The 18,329-nt window shown below is 40.7% G+C and overlaps 1 protein-coding gene across 2 annotated transcripts in view; it reads left to right on the top strand.

Moving 5' to 3' along the window:
* Nucleotides 1-18,309, top strand: part of PXK (PX domain containing serine/threonine kinase like) — a 37,118-nt gene extending 18,809 nt beyond the window's left edge. Inside the window, exons 5-18 of one of the 2 annotated variants that reach the window (XM_086469990.1) lie at nt 169-246; nt 426-499; nt 1,378-1,452; nt 2,752-2,856; nt 3,024-3,125; nt 3,742-3,903; nt 5,251-5,368; nt 5,820-5,898; nt 8,115-8,163; nt 8,934-9,011; nt 9,406-9,492; nt 10,100-10,169; nt 11,137-11,199; nt 18,076-18,309. In XM_086469990.1, coding sequence (XP_086326116.1) covers nt 169-246; nt 426-499; nt 1,378-1,452; nt 2,752-2,856; nt 3,024-3,125; nt 3,742-3,903; nt 5,251-5,368; nt 5,820-5,898; nt 8,115-8,163; nt 8,934-9,011; nt 9,406-9,492; nt 10,100-10,169; nt 11,137-11,199; nt 18,076-18,278 — 1,343 coding nt within the window. In that variant the 3' untranslated portion in view covers nt 18,279-18,309. Of the gene's footprint in view, nt 1-168; nt 247-425; nt 500-1,377; nt 1,453-2,751; nt 2,857-3,023; nt 3,126-3,741; nt 3,904-5,250; nt 5,369-5,819; nt 5,899-8,114; nt 8,164-8,933; nt 9,012-9,405; nt 9,493-10,099; nt 10,170-11,136; nt 11,200-18,072 lie in introns of both variants that reach the window. The other variant, XM_086469989.1, reaches the window with a different exon arrangement.
* Nucleotides 18,310-18,329: the final 20 nt, after the last annotated feature.

Genomic DNA, 18,329 nt, shown 5'->3' with positions numbered 1-18,329 from the left:
TTTATCTGATTTCCTTTTAAAGTGATTTTGCTGACTTTCAGTCTGAATTCCTGCAGGCTTCCTCCTGGCGTTGAACCTTATCTAATATGTGGATAATTACATTATATAGTCTCTTAAAAAACATTTTTAGACTGGTTTTTATTTTTCCTTTTTCCTTTTTCTTCCCAGAAATTGCCTTACAGCATGTTTCAATGTTCTTCCGATCAGAGCCAAAGTGGGAAGTGGTAGAACCATTAAAAGATATAGGTAAGAAAAGCATGTATGCATCAAAACTTGTCTGATTTTTTTTTTTCCCCAACTATACAAGTTGTCCTAAGATTATAATACTATCTTTGCTTACAGACCTACAGGCTTTATCCTGCCTGTAAGCTGTGTGATTTAGTAGTCTAATTAAAGCTGCTGCTGACTTTTTTTTTTTCTTGTAGGATGGCGAATACGTAAGAAATATTTCTTAATGAAGATTAAGAATCAACCAAAGGAACGGCTAATGTTAAGCTGGGTATATATGCTTTCATCTCATATTCAAGTCTTTCTTAATGAACCTGGCTTATTTCATTTATATTGACTACCATGCGTGAGTGCCAGAGAGATCAACTTGAGAGCTCAGGCTTTGAAAGAGCCTTGAAAGCCCTTAGGTGGATGTGTGGTGTGGGAACGTCCTATGTTTCTTTCCTCTGGTGGCAAATCCAGTTTGCAGGTTTCTGTGCCTGGTTGTTCCCATTCCTGTACCTCAGGTTTCTTTAGTTGAAATGATGTAGCTGTTGACCGTAGTATAAATTTGATCGCTGAAAATAACAAGGTGATCCTTTTTGAAGTGGTGTGTTTTCTTGCACCGATCTTCAGTTGTACTGACAAACTACTAGGTGAGAGAGGCATGAATTGCTCCTTTAAGGTAGACATGTACTGACACCAGTTTGTTGTTTAACTAAACACTTGCTTATGCTCCTGTGCTGAAATGTGCTGCCCTCTTAATTATATGAGCATAGCTGTTTGTGTGACTTCACTGAAGAGTGGCTGTCACTAAAGCCTGCAGTAGGAGGGAAGGTTTTTTTGCTGGAGAGGAAGAAGGTGGGGGTTTAAGCCTTATCAGTTCACAATGCACATGGTCACCCAGTTTGGGGTTGTCAGAGTTCAGTCAGTGGTAGCAGTGCATGTCAGATATGGGGGAGGAAGGAGGCAGTAACACTTATTTATGGTCAGTCGCTTTGCGTTGTAAAACCATGGCCTTATGCAGCTTCTTCAAGTTTCATTCTGTATGTGTAATTTCCTTTCTTGTTCTTCAAACAGCTGTCTTAATTTGTGAGAGAATGTAGATCACATTTTCTTTGTGGAATGCGACATCTATTATGATACCATTCTTTTCTTATTTATTTCCAGGCTGATCTTGGCCCTGATAAATACTTGTCTGACAAAGACTTACAGTATGCTGTGAAACTTCTTTCTTCCTGTTCTGTGAGTATTACTTGAAGACTTTTAAATTGTACTAGTGCAAAAGTGCTTGTTAAGGACTGATCTTGCAAAAGCACATGTAGCCTAGTAGACATAGTTTGTAATTTTAGAGTTGCTCTCGTTTAAAGATGAGTGAACATTCTAATTGCATTTCCCACATGATATGAGGTAACGTGTTCTCAGCGCAAATAATAAATCTGCAGGATTATTACAGGAGATTCAGAATTGTGGTTAATTGTATTTTTTTCTTCTTGTCCAATACTGTGAGATCATGAGCTTTTATTTCAGCTCCTCAACACTTTTAGGCTGCTAGAGTAGTGCTGTGTAGATGTTGCTAACCCACGTGCTGGGAATATTCTCAGGCAGCAGTAGGTAAGGCAGTGGACTGAGCATCATTATTTTTTCAGTTCTTTGAACTTAAGACAGGAGTATGTTAGTAGAGGTACGGCAGAGGCTGTACAATTTAAGCTCCTGCGCAATGCCGTGTTACAAATCCAATAGGCATCTCTGTCTGAAAAACTGGCATTTGACTCCAAAAGGAGTTTCTCTTTAAGGATGTTAAGCATGTGAGAGACTGTCTGAAAAGGATGGTATTTAAACTGGCAAACCTCTGTGCAGTCCTGGAATTCAGCAGATGCACATGTCAGAAGAGGCTGACACCTAGGCTTCTCAGCCCCCAAAGCAGAGTGAAACTGATGTATCAAAATAAGACATGAACAAGGGGTTTCTTCCTGACTAGCAGTTTCAGTTAGTGTATGTGTTGCATGTGTAATTTATTTCCAGCTGTGCTGTCTCATATGGTATCATAAAGTTGCAGGAAGTTGTTACAATAATTTCTGAAGACAGAAAACTGTTATGACACCTATTAGTGCTGAGTTTCCTTACGTGCCATAGTGGTGTAGAACCATGAATTAATTTTTTAGCTTAGCGTGACTTACACATGAGCAGCTTTACTGCAGGTTTAAGTGCTAATGGGGCTGGATTATTCATTTGTTTAAACTGCGAGTCTGTTTTGTTAAAAAATTTTAGTGGTGTTTTTTTGTGGTTGTTTGGTTTTTTGTTGTTTGGGGTTTTTTGTTTTGTTTTTTTAAAATTTATGTGGAAATTGAACAATGCCCTGGTGAAGTTTTGTTTGCATTTACTTGAGGTTGAGACTGAATAACTTGAGCAAATATCACTGACAGAATCCAATTTATTACTTTAAATATACAATACAGGCAGATATTTTCTTACTTGTGAATCAAGCAAAAATTAGTTAAAATATGTCATCTAAAACTTACCTACAGTTTCTTCTTTTGGTAGCATCCCTATATTTACAAAGTCACTTTTGCCACTGCCAATGAATCTTCAGCTTTGGTTATTAGACCGTTCAGTGAAAAAGGGACACTAAAGGACCTTATTTATAAGGTAATGTCTCTCCCTTCCCCCCCTGCCCCCAACTCGGATGGTAGAATGTTTGCTGGAATGACCATACTGTGTCTTTTGTAAAACTGTTTACTGTCTATTGCTAAGCAAACTAAGACAATTACTGGCTTTTCTGGGCATGATACTTGATATATGTGCTTCTTTTAAAGGCAAAGCCAAAAGACCCGTTCCTGAAGAAATACTGCAATCCTAAAAAAATTCAAGGTCTTGAACTTCAGCAAATAAAAACATATGGAAGGCAAATATTAGAGGTATTTTTTTTGCTTTATTTACCAACCTTTATGATTTTTTTTTTTTTTGATTTAACTCGAAAAAGTAGGCACACTGTTGAGCATACATTTAGTATTGAAGTCTGCTTGCAAATTCAGATTAGATGCTGCAAATTTAATTTAGATATGGGGGGGGGCATTTCTGACTTAAAAAAAGGCAGTTGGTACATGTGCAGCTTAAGAGGGAGAGAGGTGATAATGTAGTTTTTCCCTTGTGGAAAAAGGGAAGGTAATTCATAGCCTGCAGAACATGTGCCATAAATGCATTGTCATTAATGTGTTTGGTTTGGTTTTTTAAAAATTTTTATTCAAACTATAGTATTTAGTAGAATTGTGGATATTAGTTTCCGATTCTCTTTGGGAGGTGTCTAAAAGGCTGGTTTGAGGATCAGCATCAAATGTTTGTTTTGTGAGAAACATTACGAATGAAATGGAAGTGAATAGTCAGCCAAAGATGATGTAGATAGAAGATCAAGTTGAGCAAGCATTCCAAATAGGGGCCTCATTTATTACGTATCTGCTTTAGCATGGGAGCATTTAAGATCTTGAGATCATCAGAGCACCTTGTGACAGTGCTTCTGTATTGGACTTTTTCCAGGTATTAAAATTCTTACATGAGAAAGGATTTCCTTATGGCCATCTTCACTCTGCCAATGTGATGTTGGACGGAGACACCTGCAAGTTACTGGATCTAGAAAATTCCTTGTTGGGACTTCCATCATTTTATCGATCGTACTTTTCACAGTTTCGGAAAATTAACGTAAGATTCAGACAGTTAATTCAGCTGACTCTTATGCATCCCTTTATCCTCAGCTTCTGTTTGCGGAGAACTGACTAGAATGAAAAAAATCCTCTTTCAACCCCCTTTCTTTAGTCTGAGCTTTTCTTCATCAAATCCCTTTTCTGCTTCCTCCAAATCACTGTCTGGCTGCACAGAAGTCTTGTTGCAGCACACTGGAGTGAGGCTGAGGCCAAAGGTAAGCGGGTAGAAGGGGAGTGCAGGTGAGTGTTTTTGTGACAGCAGTGCTGGCACAAATAGAGGTAAACTGCAGTTGTTTAAGATATCTTTCCACTCTGGTCTTGTATTTCGTAGGAATGTGCATATTGTCTGCCACACTGTTTCACTTGTACGTCTTTACAGGGTGCACAGGTTATTACTTGGTCTTAGCTGGGTATAGTAACCAGCCTTGTCTTTGGTGGATGCTGTGAAAATTGATTAGGTACTTGCAGACATGTAGCTATTAAAAGCCGAATTTTTATTTGCTTGAAGGGTGTCTCTTAACTGCAGGCTTGCAAAGCAAAATATTACTTTCCTACAAAAATATGAAAACAAATTTTGTTGTTGTGCAAACTGTGCAGCAATACAGTCTTTTAGCCGGCATCTTCCTCTGCCTTTAAGTGCTCATTGTAATAAATTCTGTCCAGTGTCACGAGACAGCTGCTTGCTGACCTTGCAAAACAAGTTCTACTGTGTTGTCAAAGAAACGATCAAAAGTTCATGGTTAGTCCAAATCTGTTAGTGCCATCAAAACCCTAAGCCTCTTCCAGTAAGAGGAGCCATTTCTGTTTAAACATGATTCAGAAATCTCAGAAATATGCTGTCTGGGAGCTTAGCAGGTATGTGCCGTTTGTAAAACCAAAGGAGGAGTGAAGGACACTCTTCTAGGTTTGTTTGGTATGTGGTTTTGCTTTCTTTTTATCTACCTCCCTGTAAAGTGACAGCTGGTCATATTATGAATCTCATTCTTTGCTGTTTGACTTAGCTAGGAAAATGTGCTTGGTTGTGAGAGCATATGGCTCTCAACTGCTATGTATGAAAAGAATTTACTACTTTACACGTTTTTACAGAACAGGACTCTACTGCTATCCCATTTGTATCATCACATATAGAAGGACAGCAGTAGCTCCTTTAGCTTGAGACGTGAAGATTTCATTTGAGCTGAAGTTATGCAGGGAAATGGTTGTGGTTAGGAAGTGTCTATTAGTTCCTCTTTTCTCTCTTCAAATGCAAGACCACTCTTTAATGGGTCATTGATGTTTTCAAACCAGTTGTGAAAAACTGATTAGTTCTAGCAAGTTGTGTTTTTATTTTTTTGTCCCTGCACAGACTTTAGAAGGTGTAGATGTACATTGCTTTGGACACTTACTGTATGAAATGACATACGGAAGACCCCCGGATATGATTCCAGTAGACAGCTTCCCTCCTGCACCATCAGTGTTTGTTGGTTAGTATACAACCGAGAAAATGTCGGTCTCAGCTTCCTGGGTACTCTTGCCTTTTACCTAAGCTGAAGTGCTGTGAAATAGCCGCCTAAGATCTTTGCAGCCTGTGGCGGGAAAGACTTAGTAATTTGTGAAATAGAAAATGTGTTCTTCCTGAAATATATGTAGCATATAAATAAGACTTTTTTTTTTTTTTTTTTTTAAGTGAGGGATAAAGCAGTGTGCAATAAGTAATTAGATGCCTGGATTCCCTCGCCTCATGTCTAACATTCTTGAAAAGTTTGTATGTGTAATAGTAACATTATAATAAAAACCACATTGCACAGAGGTTCATCACTGCTTACTTGGTGCAATACTTATGGGATCATCACACAGCAGTGCCAGACATTCATTCTAAATCATTTGCTCTCCTGCCGTGCAAAAATGTGTTCATTCTTATTCTTTCTTTGGTAGTGTCTGTGTTGGAATCCATTCTGACCTGTGAAGCTATGAAGAATGGCATGCCAACTGTTTCACGGCTCTTACAGATGCCGTAAGTCTTGTTTTACTTGTTTTATACTCATAGCAATGTTTTTAATTATATTAGGAGGAAGAACCTTTTTGCTCTTGTTCCTTTTTTTTAGAAGGATTTGCTCCTCGTTCTGAGGGATGTGTAGCGTATCCCAAATGAAGCTTTAAAATTGATATGCTTTATAGAGCCCCTCCCTTGTGAATATGATAGATGTTCATTTGACATTTCTTGGTGTTTTGGTGTGTTGAATACATTTTATTTAGAATGGTGCTACAGTTTAAATTGATCCAGCTGTTAAAGTAGTGCGAGCATGATTAAGATCGTGTACAGATTGTTTTAAAGCATTTAGAATAAGGAGTCTTTTTCCGTGTCCCTTCAGACCTACTTCAGTAGATTTTGCTAAGTTTACTTACAACTAGCAAAATAGATCTCGTGCTTTGCTCAGCAGTGACATTTAGACTGGGTCTGGGTACGAAATGCTGTGGTTGGTTTCCTGCAGGGCTGGCGTAGGAAGTCTCTGAATAGACAGAATAAATGTCTTTACGGGCTGTCCTCCCAGTGGTGCAGTGAAGTGGTAAGGGCAGGTTTGGGGCAAGACTGAGATGCAGGAAGGGAGCAATGTCAGTGCATGCCTGAGCTGGAGATCATACCTGTCTGCAGTGCCGCCCTACCTGCAATTAGGAGACAGTATTACTGGGGAAATTGTCTGCTGACACTGTGCTGCGACATGTCACCGGCATGCTGAGTGTAGAACCACAGTTCCTGGTGGGGGGTTCTTTTATTTTTTCTTAATATGAGGTGCCAGAGTCGCGACATTATAAATGATAGGTTGCCCATACCTAAATCTGGGTCTGATCTCAGAGTATACAAATTGCAGTACATCTGGAGCATGCTCCATGGTTTGTATCTCTTGGTTGGGAAGAGTCACTGCAGGCTTGTCTCAGCTTTCAATTCCTTCTACTCCTCCCTTCCTCTGCTCTTAAAGGAGGTGGGAGGTAGAGAGAACAATGTAAGCAGGGGAGAAAAGCTGTAAGAAAAATCTGTGAATACAGGAATATACAGGTCTTAAAAAAAGTTGAACAAACAATCCATGCCCAGCTGTACCTGATATGTGGGATGTTATGCTACATCCCCTTCATACTGATACTCTTCACGAAAGTGTTCTATGTAGATGTGCAATGCAATTAATGCTATTTAAAGCAATTAATGTAATTTAAATATTTATTAAGTTTTATTATTTATTACAACCTTATAAAATATGAGTTTGCAAGGATCTGTAATCAGAAAGGGTCAGAAGAATGCCCTGTAAACAAGGGTGAACTTTTGTGGGTTTTTTAAAGTCTTCTAAAACGTGCTGTATTTCTGACTCTTTCATTGAATGCTGTTCTTATTAACGTGATTCTAGGCTTGAGTTTGTTTTCTTTAGTATAGGCTTGTGATAATTTTCCATAGTGAACAGCAACAAAAGATCTCTGAAATACTTATCTCTGAGCCAGGCTTGAGATCTGTTTCTGGGACAGTTTTCTAGTATATTCTCGTATCTTAAAATGGACTAACCAGTTTATTTCAGACTACCATTGCCCTCTAGTGTCTTTGTTTTGGATGGAAAAGGATTAATAATTTATGGTGTTGCTGCTGATACCATAAAGGGGAGAGTGAAAATACTAAAACGTTTGCTTTAGTTGCCTTTGCCAGAGTACAGACAAGAATGCAGGTGTTTTCAGATGTTAAGTTCACTCATCGATCTTTCACATGGGTCTTGTTAATGCTAAAACAATAGTTGTGCTAAGAGAGCTTTCTTAAAAAGAGCAATCGTTTTGTTTAGGTGAAATTTAAAATAAAGTCCCTGGTAATCTTTTGTTGTTAAAGAGTCCATACACTTTTAAGGAAAAGGTCTTCTTTTTGGGGGAGCCCTTCTCTGCCTTTGATAATTGTACCTGTTCTATCAGCTTTAAGAATACTTCACACAGTCTTGCTTACTCTGCCATTGGTAGTGGCTACATTCTGAGGGCTGGGTGCTGCCAATTTTACAGCAGTGACTGGAAAATAAAAAGCAGTACATAAAAATCTGTGGGAAAACCCCAAACGGTGGCCTAGGGATGAGGACAGAGAAGGCAAAGGAGAAAGAGGGAGTTAAGCGAACAGTATCAATAGTATTCTTGCTGTGGTTCTGCATATCTCTTGGGAATAATATTCCTTTTTTTTTTTTCTTTTTTCTTTTTTTTATCCACTCACAGATTATTCAGTGACGTCCTGCTAACAAGTTCTGAGAAACCACAGTTTAAGGTAGAGTTGAACATTGATTTGCTGATGTTTGTGGAAGCGCCAGGCTGTGGGTAGCTGTGCATTGATCAACAGACAGGGTAGAGGAGAGCTGGCTTTGTTTGGCTTTATGGAAATTGCCATCATATTTGTATTCCTTTGCTGAATTGTACCCAAGAACATTATTATCGCCCCTTGGAAGGGGAGCACAGTGTGACCCATGAGTGTTCAAGTGCAGTTGCTGTCCTGGAGCTCATTTCCGTGACTATTGATGGTGCTCTACCTGCGCAGAGGCTGCGAAGTAACGTGAGTCCTGTGCAGTGAGAGGAAACAAATTGCTAAGACCTGTGGAAACTGGTTTTGCTAGGTGAGACCATCGGCACATTGTTGCCAGCTCCAGTGCTGCAGTGCTGGGACTTCTGGGGAGCCACATCTGCTCCCATTGGGGAGCTGCCCCAGGGCGCTTCTCCTGGAGGGCATGTGCCGTGCATCTTACCTGGACAGCCTCATGGCAGTTTGGGGCTGTGACTGGAGTATCAGAACAGTTAGCTGTCCCTGCCATTAGAGTATCCCTTCCATTCTTTGGTGTTTCTTTGTCCCTGCTGTTAGATCTGTGCTACATTTGGGTGGAAAACATACATCTAGAGTTGTCTTTTCCCTTTCACTAAGGGAATAGTGTCGGGGCTTTAGATGAGCAACATGATCAGACAAATGGTGGGTTTTGAGCGGTGAAGTTGTGTTTTCCTTTATCTCATTTTGTGCTATGTTTGGTTTTTTTCCCCATTCTGTATTAGATTCCTACTAAGCTAAAAGAGGCATTGAAAACCTCCAAGGAATGCATAGAAAAGCGATTAACAGAAGAACAGAAATTGGTAACTGTGTTTCCTACAGATATTCCATTTCTCTCCTTTTACATGGGGAAAGTGAGTTTTTACTCAAAAGTGATTTTGAGTAATAAAGGCTTTCATTGACAAATTTGCTTTCACAAAAATGCAGTATGAGGAGCTGCAGAACAGCTGGTGACTCTGTGGCATTTCACTGTTTTAAGTGATGCGGCTTCACAGGCAGCGGCTCCTAAGTTAAAGGGTTGCTTTAACTGCAATGTGAGGCTCCATCCTCTACCAGCAACAGTAAAGATAAAAACTAAAAATGAAAAAAGAAAACTAAACATTCAAAGTGACTACAGTTTGTTTTCTTGTACCCCAAACGTATGCCTTGTTTGGGAACATTTAAGATCTTAACATGGTCTTTCCCTTCGTTTTGAAGATTCACCAGCACAGAAGGCTGACAAGAGCTCAATCTCATCATGGCTCTGAGGAAGAAAAAAAGAAAAGGAAGATCTTAGCACGAAAAGTAAGCAATCTTTAAATTGGTTTCTCACATAGAAAAAGACGTGTATCTTTTTTGAATGTTTTGCGTGCACGACCACAGGTACACTGCTCCATTCTGTCCTGTGTTTTTCTGTGCTACTTCTTGTTTTCACTTCTGTGGCTAAGCAATAGACTTCCTAAGAAGTTTAAGTTACAGTGGTATCTGACTTGCGTATTGGTTTAACCTGTTTGAGGTTTTTGTATGAAAACAGTCTTAGTTAACACCTCGTACACAGGTAACAACCTGTGCTGCTTCCTGCTGCCCAGTGAGGGTGTTGGAGCCTTTTTTAGTCTGCTTCTGCAGCACGCTGTCTGCATTTCTCTTCCTTTTTGGTGGGTCAGTTTTCTGCCTTTCCCTTGGGGTCAGGGGGCACTGGAATTGCCCTAGTTGCTCGTCTGGAGATATCTGAGCGCAGCTGCTGTTACCATCATGGCAGCACGTGCTGGGTGTGGGGAGAGGGATGTTGGGCATTGATAAATCTCGTGTGATACAGTAGATGGCTGGTACAGATCTGTGTGCCAGTTCAGTCCTTACCCATGGAAAGTGATTATTCATTCCCATCTTCTGTTTCTTCTGCTCCATTTTAAAGAAGTCAAAACGCTCTGCCTATGAAAGTGGGGAAGAACACTCAGCAAAATACAGCAACTCAAATAACTCAGGTAACTACAGAGAGAAGAGCTTGCCTCTACACAGCTATGTCAATGTTTTGTTGTCGCTGTCATTTTCTGGCTTAAAAGATTCAGGGTCACCATCAGTTTACACATTAATATGGGACTACCAAAGCCTGATACCACTGGTGTGGTATTTAATAATAGATAAATTGAGGGCTTAAAAATATTGTCAGTGTTAGATTTTCATCTGCCTAATTTAAAGCAATGTGTCCTCTCTCCTATGTCCCATTCCTAAAAAACCAAAAAAACCAAAACCAAACCAAAAAAACAACTCTTCATTCTGTTTGATATTTGAGTGGAATAACAACATCATCTGTTGGGCCATTTAATAATACAGCCTTCAGGGAGAAACTGGTGATCTATATTCTGTAGTAAGGTGTTAAGGTGAATGAGAAAATTACCTGTGTCAGTGCCACATTCTAAAACAACATAGCCTTTGGCAGGTTCTTTGTTTAGTTAGAAGGAATGGTCAGTACTATTGAACAGTTTGACAGAGTTGACTTGCTTGGCTAAAATGTGTCCAAAAGCAGAGTATTGGGGAATAGTCAGATATCGGAGTAACTTGTGGAGTACAGCAATTGACTGAAAATCATCTCTTAGACGGAGAAATGGGGTGCCATCCATGCAGTGGCACAACTCTTAAGGAGAACAGAATTTGGACGCTGAAATCCAACAGCCTAAGCAACAGAAAAGAAGTGTTTCCCATTGAGGAATACTGTTGAGTGCGTTTCTTATGTGTTTGGACCTCCTCTGATACTGTGTACTGTAACGGCTCTCTGTTCAGATCGGGTCTGAGTGACACTGTTCGGTGAATGGGAATCTTTCCCAAGGTTTCAGTGGAAGCAGGATTGGATCTTCAGTCAATAAAGTTGGCCTGTTTCCAACAATCTGTCTTGTCTGACTGTGTTAAATTTTAATGTCACAGCTTTAGTTACTAGACTGTTGTTTTATTTAGCAGGCTCTGGGGCGAGTTCCCCATTAACATCTCCATCCTCCCCCACTCCGCCCTCTACAGCAGGTAAGTTTAAGAGTCATTACAGTGTTTGTCTTTTTTTTTTCTTTTTTTTTTATCCCCCCCCGCCCCCCCAACTGTGGGTGTTGTTCCCAAGGATGGTTAAGGGGGATGGTGGTTTTCAAGGATGGAACACAGACATGAGGTTTATCTGGTGTCAGCCTGAGTGTGGGCATGTGCTCTCTTTTGAGGGCCATAGAGAACCTTTTAATACTGTTCTTTTTCGTTTAATAACCTTTCTTGAGATATACACGATATGATTTACCCATAGAGTGTAAGTGCTTGCTTCAAAGTCTCTATTACTCCATCCCTACCAACATTGCTACTTTCCAGACATTTTGTGGGCCTCATGTTGCGATATGCATTTGTTCTGATGTTAATGTTCTGTTGACTCTGAAATAGTTTGTTGATCCCTTGTTTCTGTGTATTGTCTCTTTACACCTGTACTGCTGTGATGTAGTTTCAGGATTTTTGGGTGTGACAAATTCAGTGGCTTAGGCTGCGTAGATCTCCCCAGTTCTGCTATAGCCCATTGGTAAGACCAGTAAAACTGGTAGAAATAAGTCAGAGACTGATTTGGGTTAAAAACAATATCTTTATTATATTTGGCCAGTTCTGTTTTCCAGTGTGCTGGGTAGCTGTGCGAACAGTTCTGCTAATGTTTAGGACAGGTGGTGGGAAGTGGTGAAGAATCTGCTTGAGTGGGCAATAGAAATTCTCATGAAAGTTTGATTACAAATCTGAGTATTGAGCAACAGTGGATGTGCTTCAGTCTGGAAGGCTAGAAGAGCAGCACTGGCAACCATTCCCAGCAAAAGGTGTTAACGGAGTACATTCCTAGAAGGGAAGCAGTCCGTGGCATTGTTTGTTATGATGACTTGTGCCATATGATTTCTAGTCCCAGGAGCAACACAGCACAACTCGTTAACTAAAGCAATGCAATCGAATGTGTGTTTGCTGTGGATGATCTTTCAAAGGACACTGCAGTCTGTGTGATGTAATTCAAATCAGACATGCTGAAATTCAAATTAGTCATTTCTCCTTCAAGTTGAGGGTATGTTGAAGTGTATATTCTATGAACTAAACTTCTCCAGTTAGTCTAAACAAGATAATTACTGTTATTGTGTTGCACAATAAGAGTGCTGTTCTCTGGATGTAGTGACTCTTAGCTGGAGGGTTTATTTCAAGTTCTGTATGCTTTAATAAGGAAGTAGCTGAAAATGCGAAAGAAAATCTTCTGACTGCAAAATGGACAGATGTTTAGAAAACACGTTTTTTGGGGGACAATAAAACTCCCTTTTACTTAATGTTTTAGCTTGAACCTGTTGAAACTCGGTTGGAAGGTTTTTCAAGTTTTGAGAACATGATGCAGGTTTGTGTGTAGATGTGTCTCAAATGGCTAAAAAAGTCTCAAGTTTGGGCTCAAAAGTTGTCTCTGTTGTTCAGACCACATTGTCACAGTGTGTCAGTCATCTTGCTGCCAGTGTTCTCATGGTGACTTGAGGTGATCAGTCCCATTTGACACGGTGCATGTGGCCTTACCCTCATTCAAATCGGAAAGTGCTTTAGCGTGCCGATGGCTTTGATCCTTTTGATCGGGTGTAAAGGCAAGTGCTGCCATTTCAGGAATGCTTTTTGAGTAAAATTCATAGAAGAAACTTCAGATATTAGTTGTAAGAGAAAGCTAGAGTGCCTGATTTTTTTTGTTTTTCACCAGCAATTTAGTTTTAGCTGTTCTAAACAAGTATGTTATTATTGACTCAATGAAAGTCTTACTGGCCCCATGGCAGGACTTTCTGTGTGACAAGTGACGCATCTATACCTTGTCTCTCTCCCTTCCAGTTTCCTTGTACTTAGTAAGGATATTTACCTATAAAGTTGCTTGTGGGCATCAGTGTGGTGAGATGACTCTCAAAAGGGGAATAAGACTTTCAGTCTGTCTTACTAGTTTGGTTGTGGTTGTGTTAGAGTCATGGCATCTCAAAGCATCTTGCTGATATGATGCCATGGCAAAATGAAGGCTGACATGGAAAAATGTACCCAACAGAGGCTCTTGCCCTTGTCCTGGCCTGTAACCAACTGAATCAACGTAGTGTGTGGGCATGTGCAAAGCCAGAGACACTGACCAAAGGGGAATGGGCTCCAGGATGACATGCCCTGGGGAATGAACCTTGTTCAGAGGGGTTCTCATATGTTGAGAGGTGCTTTGTCTCTGAACAAAGGCCTTGTGAGACTTAGCTTGCAGCAGAGTGCTTCGTCTAGTCCACGCAAAACATACTAAGAAATAAAATGATTGCTGGCTTCAGCTGCCTTTGTGATGACAGCTGCAGGATTGACTGCACGGCCTGCTTTGAGGGGGAAGGTGTCTACTAGAAACATAGGCTCTCGTGGGCTCTTCTCCTTGGCCAGAATGTTTTGGGCTGGTTTTGTTGCAGGTACTCAGCTTCATAACATCTTTGAAATACATTGTTTAGATCAAGTGATTCCGATGTAACTTCCTGTGTTTCTGACATTCTCCCTTGAGTGTTTGATTCTTTTTTTTCTCTACTTGCACAATTCTGTGCTTCCATGAAAATCTGTTATTTTTCTTTGTGGCTGTGAGCTGTGGCTAGGATCAGAAGAGATGCAGAACACTGTGGTATAGGTTATTTAAAACTTCACAGCATCTTCTCTAAATCCAGTAAGCCCATAAAATACCAGTGAGCTCTCTTACAATAAAGAGAAGTTTGGAGGGTGTCATTTTTTGCTTACCTGGGCTTCCCTGTGGGAATAAAGTGAAAGAGTTGTACTTAACTTTAGCTGTGTTTTTCTGTGCCAGTTGTTCTGAATCCTTCAATATGACATGCTTCATAGACACCCATATGGTGCATCTTTTCTGCCCTTCACGTTTCTGTAAGACAATTTGAATGCTTTAGTAACTGCTCTTCTTGGGTGTTTCTGACCCATGCAGCCTAAGCGTGAATACAGGTGTTAATACGACAGGGAGTGTTCCTTGAACTGAATGGATTTCGTCTTCTGTGGCTAATCTTCCTGCAGATTTCTTGCTAATTCTCTCTAAATGCACTTCAATCCTGTAAAGCTTGAATTATGGCATGTGCAACTGAAAGCATGTCGTTGTATTTGTTCATCAAGTTTAATAACGCTTATAGCATGGAAAATCGTGGTTCATTATTCAGAATCAGAGTATTATATCTGTAATATGAAATAGTCAATCTGCTATCCTCGTATTTGTCAGTGAATAAAAATGTGTTGATTTTTGTACTAACTTTTCAGCTAACCGTATCTGTTTTTCTTACTTTGACACGAGAACCGGATGATTAACTTGTGTCCTCTCTCTTTCTCTGCTGTCTTCAATAGAGCATGCATCATTTTGAACGTGAATTTTCGGAAAAGTAAGCTAATGCTGATTTATCTCTTTAAAGATGCTCTGTTTCTGTATGGGAAAGTTGAATGCAAATCTTGAACTTGCTTAGTATTGGGAGGGAATAGAAGAAAAAGATCTGAACATTCTTACGGATTATTTTAATGAAATACAGCATCTTTAAAAACTCTATCACTAAAATGATTTTCTTTGTTTGCATCCCATTCTCAGCCAAGTTTTTAATGCTGTTTGCACAATTACTGTCACTTTAAATTCATAATTAAGTTTTTGTTTCAATTCAGGCATCAAGTTTACAGCATCTGATTTACTTCCTATTCCTTTTAACACACTCTTTTAACAAAAATGTCCCTGTAAAAAACCCTTGGTAAGTTCTTGTTTGAATGTTTTATTCTTACAACTGCATGGATGAGTAAAATGTGTGTTTGCAGGCAACTTTTTCCAACATATGTATTGGAAAGCTCTAGTGATAACTGAGCACTCATCTCAAATGTGGGTTTGTTGTTTTTTTTTTTTCTAGTAAATACAGGAAAATATTTCACTGTTGGACAGAACAATTTAGTCTGTAGATGTAACTGCATATAAGTATGCAAGTGTGAACTAAGATTTCCTTTGCGCTGCTTGTGTCAAGAAGGGAAAGACAGCTTAGTTTTGATCGACTAACTGAAGTGAATGGATTTGAAGATTTTCAGAATCATGTTCTTAATTAATAGGTTTGATATGTAACACTCATAGCTGGTCAGATACCATTCTAAAACGTGCGTATTTTTTCTAAGGGAGAGCTCAGGTGTAAGAGTGGTGTTGTCTGTAATCAGTCTCCCAAGAGTTTAACTGTATGATGTTGTCAGCAGCTCAATTTCAGTAACAGTGAGTCCTGAGGAATTTAACAATTTTCCAGGAAGGAAGGTGGCCTCTCCCCCTACTTTCCTGTCTTTTCTACCCCCATTGTAAGATAAACCAAAACTGAAGGTAACACATGGAATCTTGGCCTAATAATACTTAGTGATCCAAGCACTTGGTGGCTTTTTCTGCCCATCCCTCCCCCCCCCCCCCCCCCCCCCCGGCAGCTGTGTACTTTCTTTTACTGCCTGTGTTACCATTGTATTTGCATTCCATACGGAGTCCTGGCCGCTGTTTTCATGGTCATTGCCTATTGCATCTCATAAAACTACTCGCCTAGCCTCTTCAACCTCACCGTGCGATTCAAGCCGAACATCTTGTCTCTGCTCTCTGCAGTTCTTGCACCTCTTTCAGGCCATTTCATTTATGATTAGCTGGCGTTGGCTCTTTTACAGCAGTTCATCTGATCAGTTTGGTGATGGCGTTGGTATGCCACTCGTACAGTGTTCTGCTCTGACCACTTTAACCACGAAAGTTCTTGAACTGTTCTTGGTCTTGTTCTCCCTTTGGCAAAATGTCAAGTTTTGCTTTACTGGCAGTCCATACACACATGAGAAACAGGAGGACTCTAACCTAGGGGATGGTTTTCCAGCATTTCTAATAATAAATTCTCTTACATCTCTGGCTAGTGTGAAAAGATTTGGGTAACTTAGATGGCCCCAAGGCACCGATATGCAACTTATTTCAGTTTGTGCTAACATTATATAATGTTTTGATTATTTAAGAGAACAGTTGATCCATGTGCAACAGGCATCTTAAATTATTTCAGTTGATCTCTGATATTTCTACTAGGACTTGAGTATTTCCTCTGGAAGAGGGGAGAGTGAAGATGAGCCCAATATGTACTTCCATGTTTTGTTGTCACAGAAGGTTTTCATGCCAATGAGAATTTCTCCTGAAGAGTTGGAAGTGATACAATCCCAGCATGTATTAATGTACACTGGCAAAATTGGATGCTTTGTGTGAATACTCTACATTTTGAGCTTGCTCCCATATGGCAAAAGTCTCTCTTCAAAAACTGATAGAAATAGAAAATGAGGGAACTTTGAGCTACAACTTTCATCTAGTAAAACTGCTTTTTTTTTAATTAGAGCAGTTACTTTTTTACTGCTACTTGTTAGTCTGAAAGCAAGTGTTAGTGAGGAATTGAGAGAAAAGTGGAGCAGAAAGAACTTTGCCTGCTTTTTGTTTTCTATAGCTGAGCTTTATCCTTCATCGAATACCTCGAGTCCGTGTGGCATAATATCCTTCAACTGCTTGGTATTTGCTTACTTCACAGCAAGCACTTCTACTCCACTAACTGTGGTCTCTTGGTTGGTCTCGTGTTGTTTTGCTTTATTATCCTTCGGTATCATAGTTCTTGCCACTTACCAGTATGTTCCTCTTTGTAGGCTAGAGCTACTGGGGGCAAGTGTTAGACTATAGGTGCCATTTGTCTCTCTAGTCTTACTATTGAATAACTCACAATCTAGATGATAGGGTTAAAACACACTGTTGAATAGTTCTAAGATACTAATCATTACGCCCGTACTCATTTCAGAATATGTAAGACAAGACAGGCCCATCCTTCCCCATATAGCTGGTGATGGGCTGCAAACGCCACCTTCACGTGGAAGAGCAAGCGGTCACCTCTGAAGCCCTTTGCTCTTACTCCTGCCTGGATCTTTGATTGTATTTGTGTAGAAATGATGGTGCAATGTGCAGCAGCAGCGTTGCACACGATCAGGGTGTTGGGGAGAGCAGCTTCGGGCAAATAAGGCCACCTGCCTGGATCTCAGCTGCCAGGAAGCACCTCCGCGCAGGCCCTCACTGCTGGGCTAGCTGTCTGCGTGCACTGCTGCGGGCTCTGGCTTCCCAGGGGGTCAGGACATGGAGGCTGAGGCATGATGAGAAGCATGAGACGTGACTGGGGTAGAAAGCCAGGGCCAGAGTGCAAAGGTGACTGGTGGGAACATGAGAGGCAGGCGAGCGGTGTGAGTGGCAGATGGTTGTGATTCATTCCACCTGTGAAACAAGTGTTTGTTACAACGTGTCTGGAGAGTCTGACAGTGCTGTGGAAGCGTAAAACACTTCCAGAAAACTCTATCTGCAGTTAGTACTTGAAAAGTGGACTATCATCTGACCAAGCAGTCCTCACAAATACTACAGCAGTGTGGTCCTTCATAAGAATGTAAAGTTAGTCAAGTAAATAAGAGCAGGGAGTGAGATTTGCTTCCAGTCTTTGTTACTGTTCATGACCCAAAGAGCAAACTGCTTCACTGGGGACCAAAAAAAAACCAGAAGCTGAAGCTGGGAATTCTGTTAAGTCATCTCCATGTCCCACAGTGCAAGATTACATTTGAGTCATGTTTTGCATCCCCAAGTACTGAGGCACTTCAGGCTTCATTTCAGAGGTGTCTCAGATGACACAACTCACCTGCAGATAGAGGGATTTGATCACTTTGGCATTTTTAATCCATTCTGTTCTTCACACTCCACTGGCATTCAAGGAATGATGTGACTAGTGCAGAACTGACCAAGTCCAGCTAAGCAGCTGCAGTCCTCTGCAGGAGGACCTCCTTGACGTAATCAAACTATATCTTCTCTCCTCAACTCAACAGGAGCATCATCGATACCCCCAGCCCCGCCACCGCCGCCCCTGCCACCAGCAGCTCCTCCTCCAAGTACAGAGGTGCCAACGCAGCCAAGCCCGCAGCCCGACGTCAGTGCAAGCCGAGGAGCCTTACTCAGCTCCATTCAAAACTTTCAGAAAGGAACTCTGAAGAAAACACAGACGTGCGACTACAGCGCTCCCAGGATCAGCTGAGACCGCTGGTCACACCAGGATTGAATTCCCTCTCCCCCTCCTGTGCTGCCG

The sequence above is a fragment of the Leptosomus discolor genome, chromosome 9 (genome assembly GCF_034619465.1).
Source record: "Leptosomus discolor isolate bLepDis1 chromosome 9, bLepDis1.hap2, whole genome shotgun sequence".
Lineage (NCBI taxonomy): Eukaryota > Metazoa > Chordata > Aves > Leptosomiformes > Leptosomidae > Leptosomus > Leptosomus discolor.
This window is presented reverse-complemented; position numbering and strand designations above follow the sequence as displayed.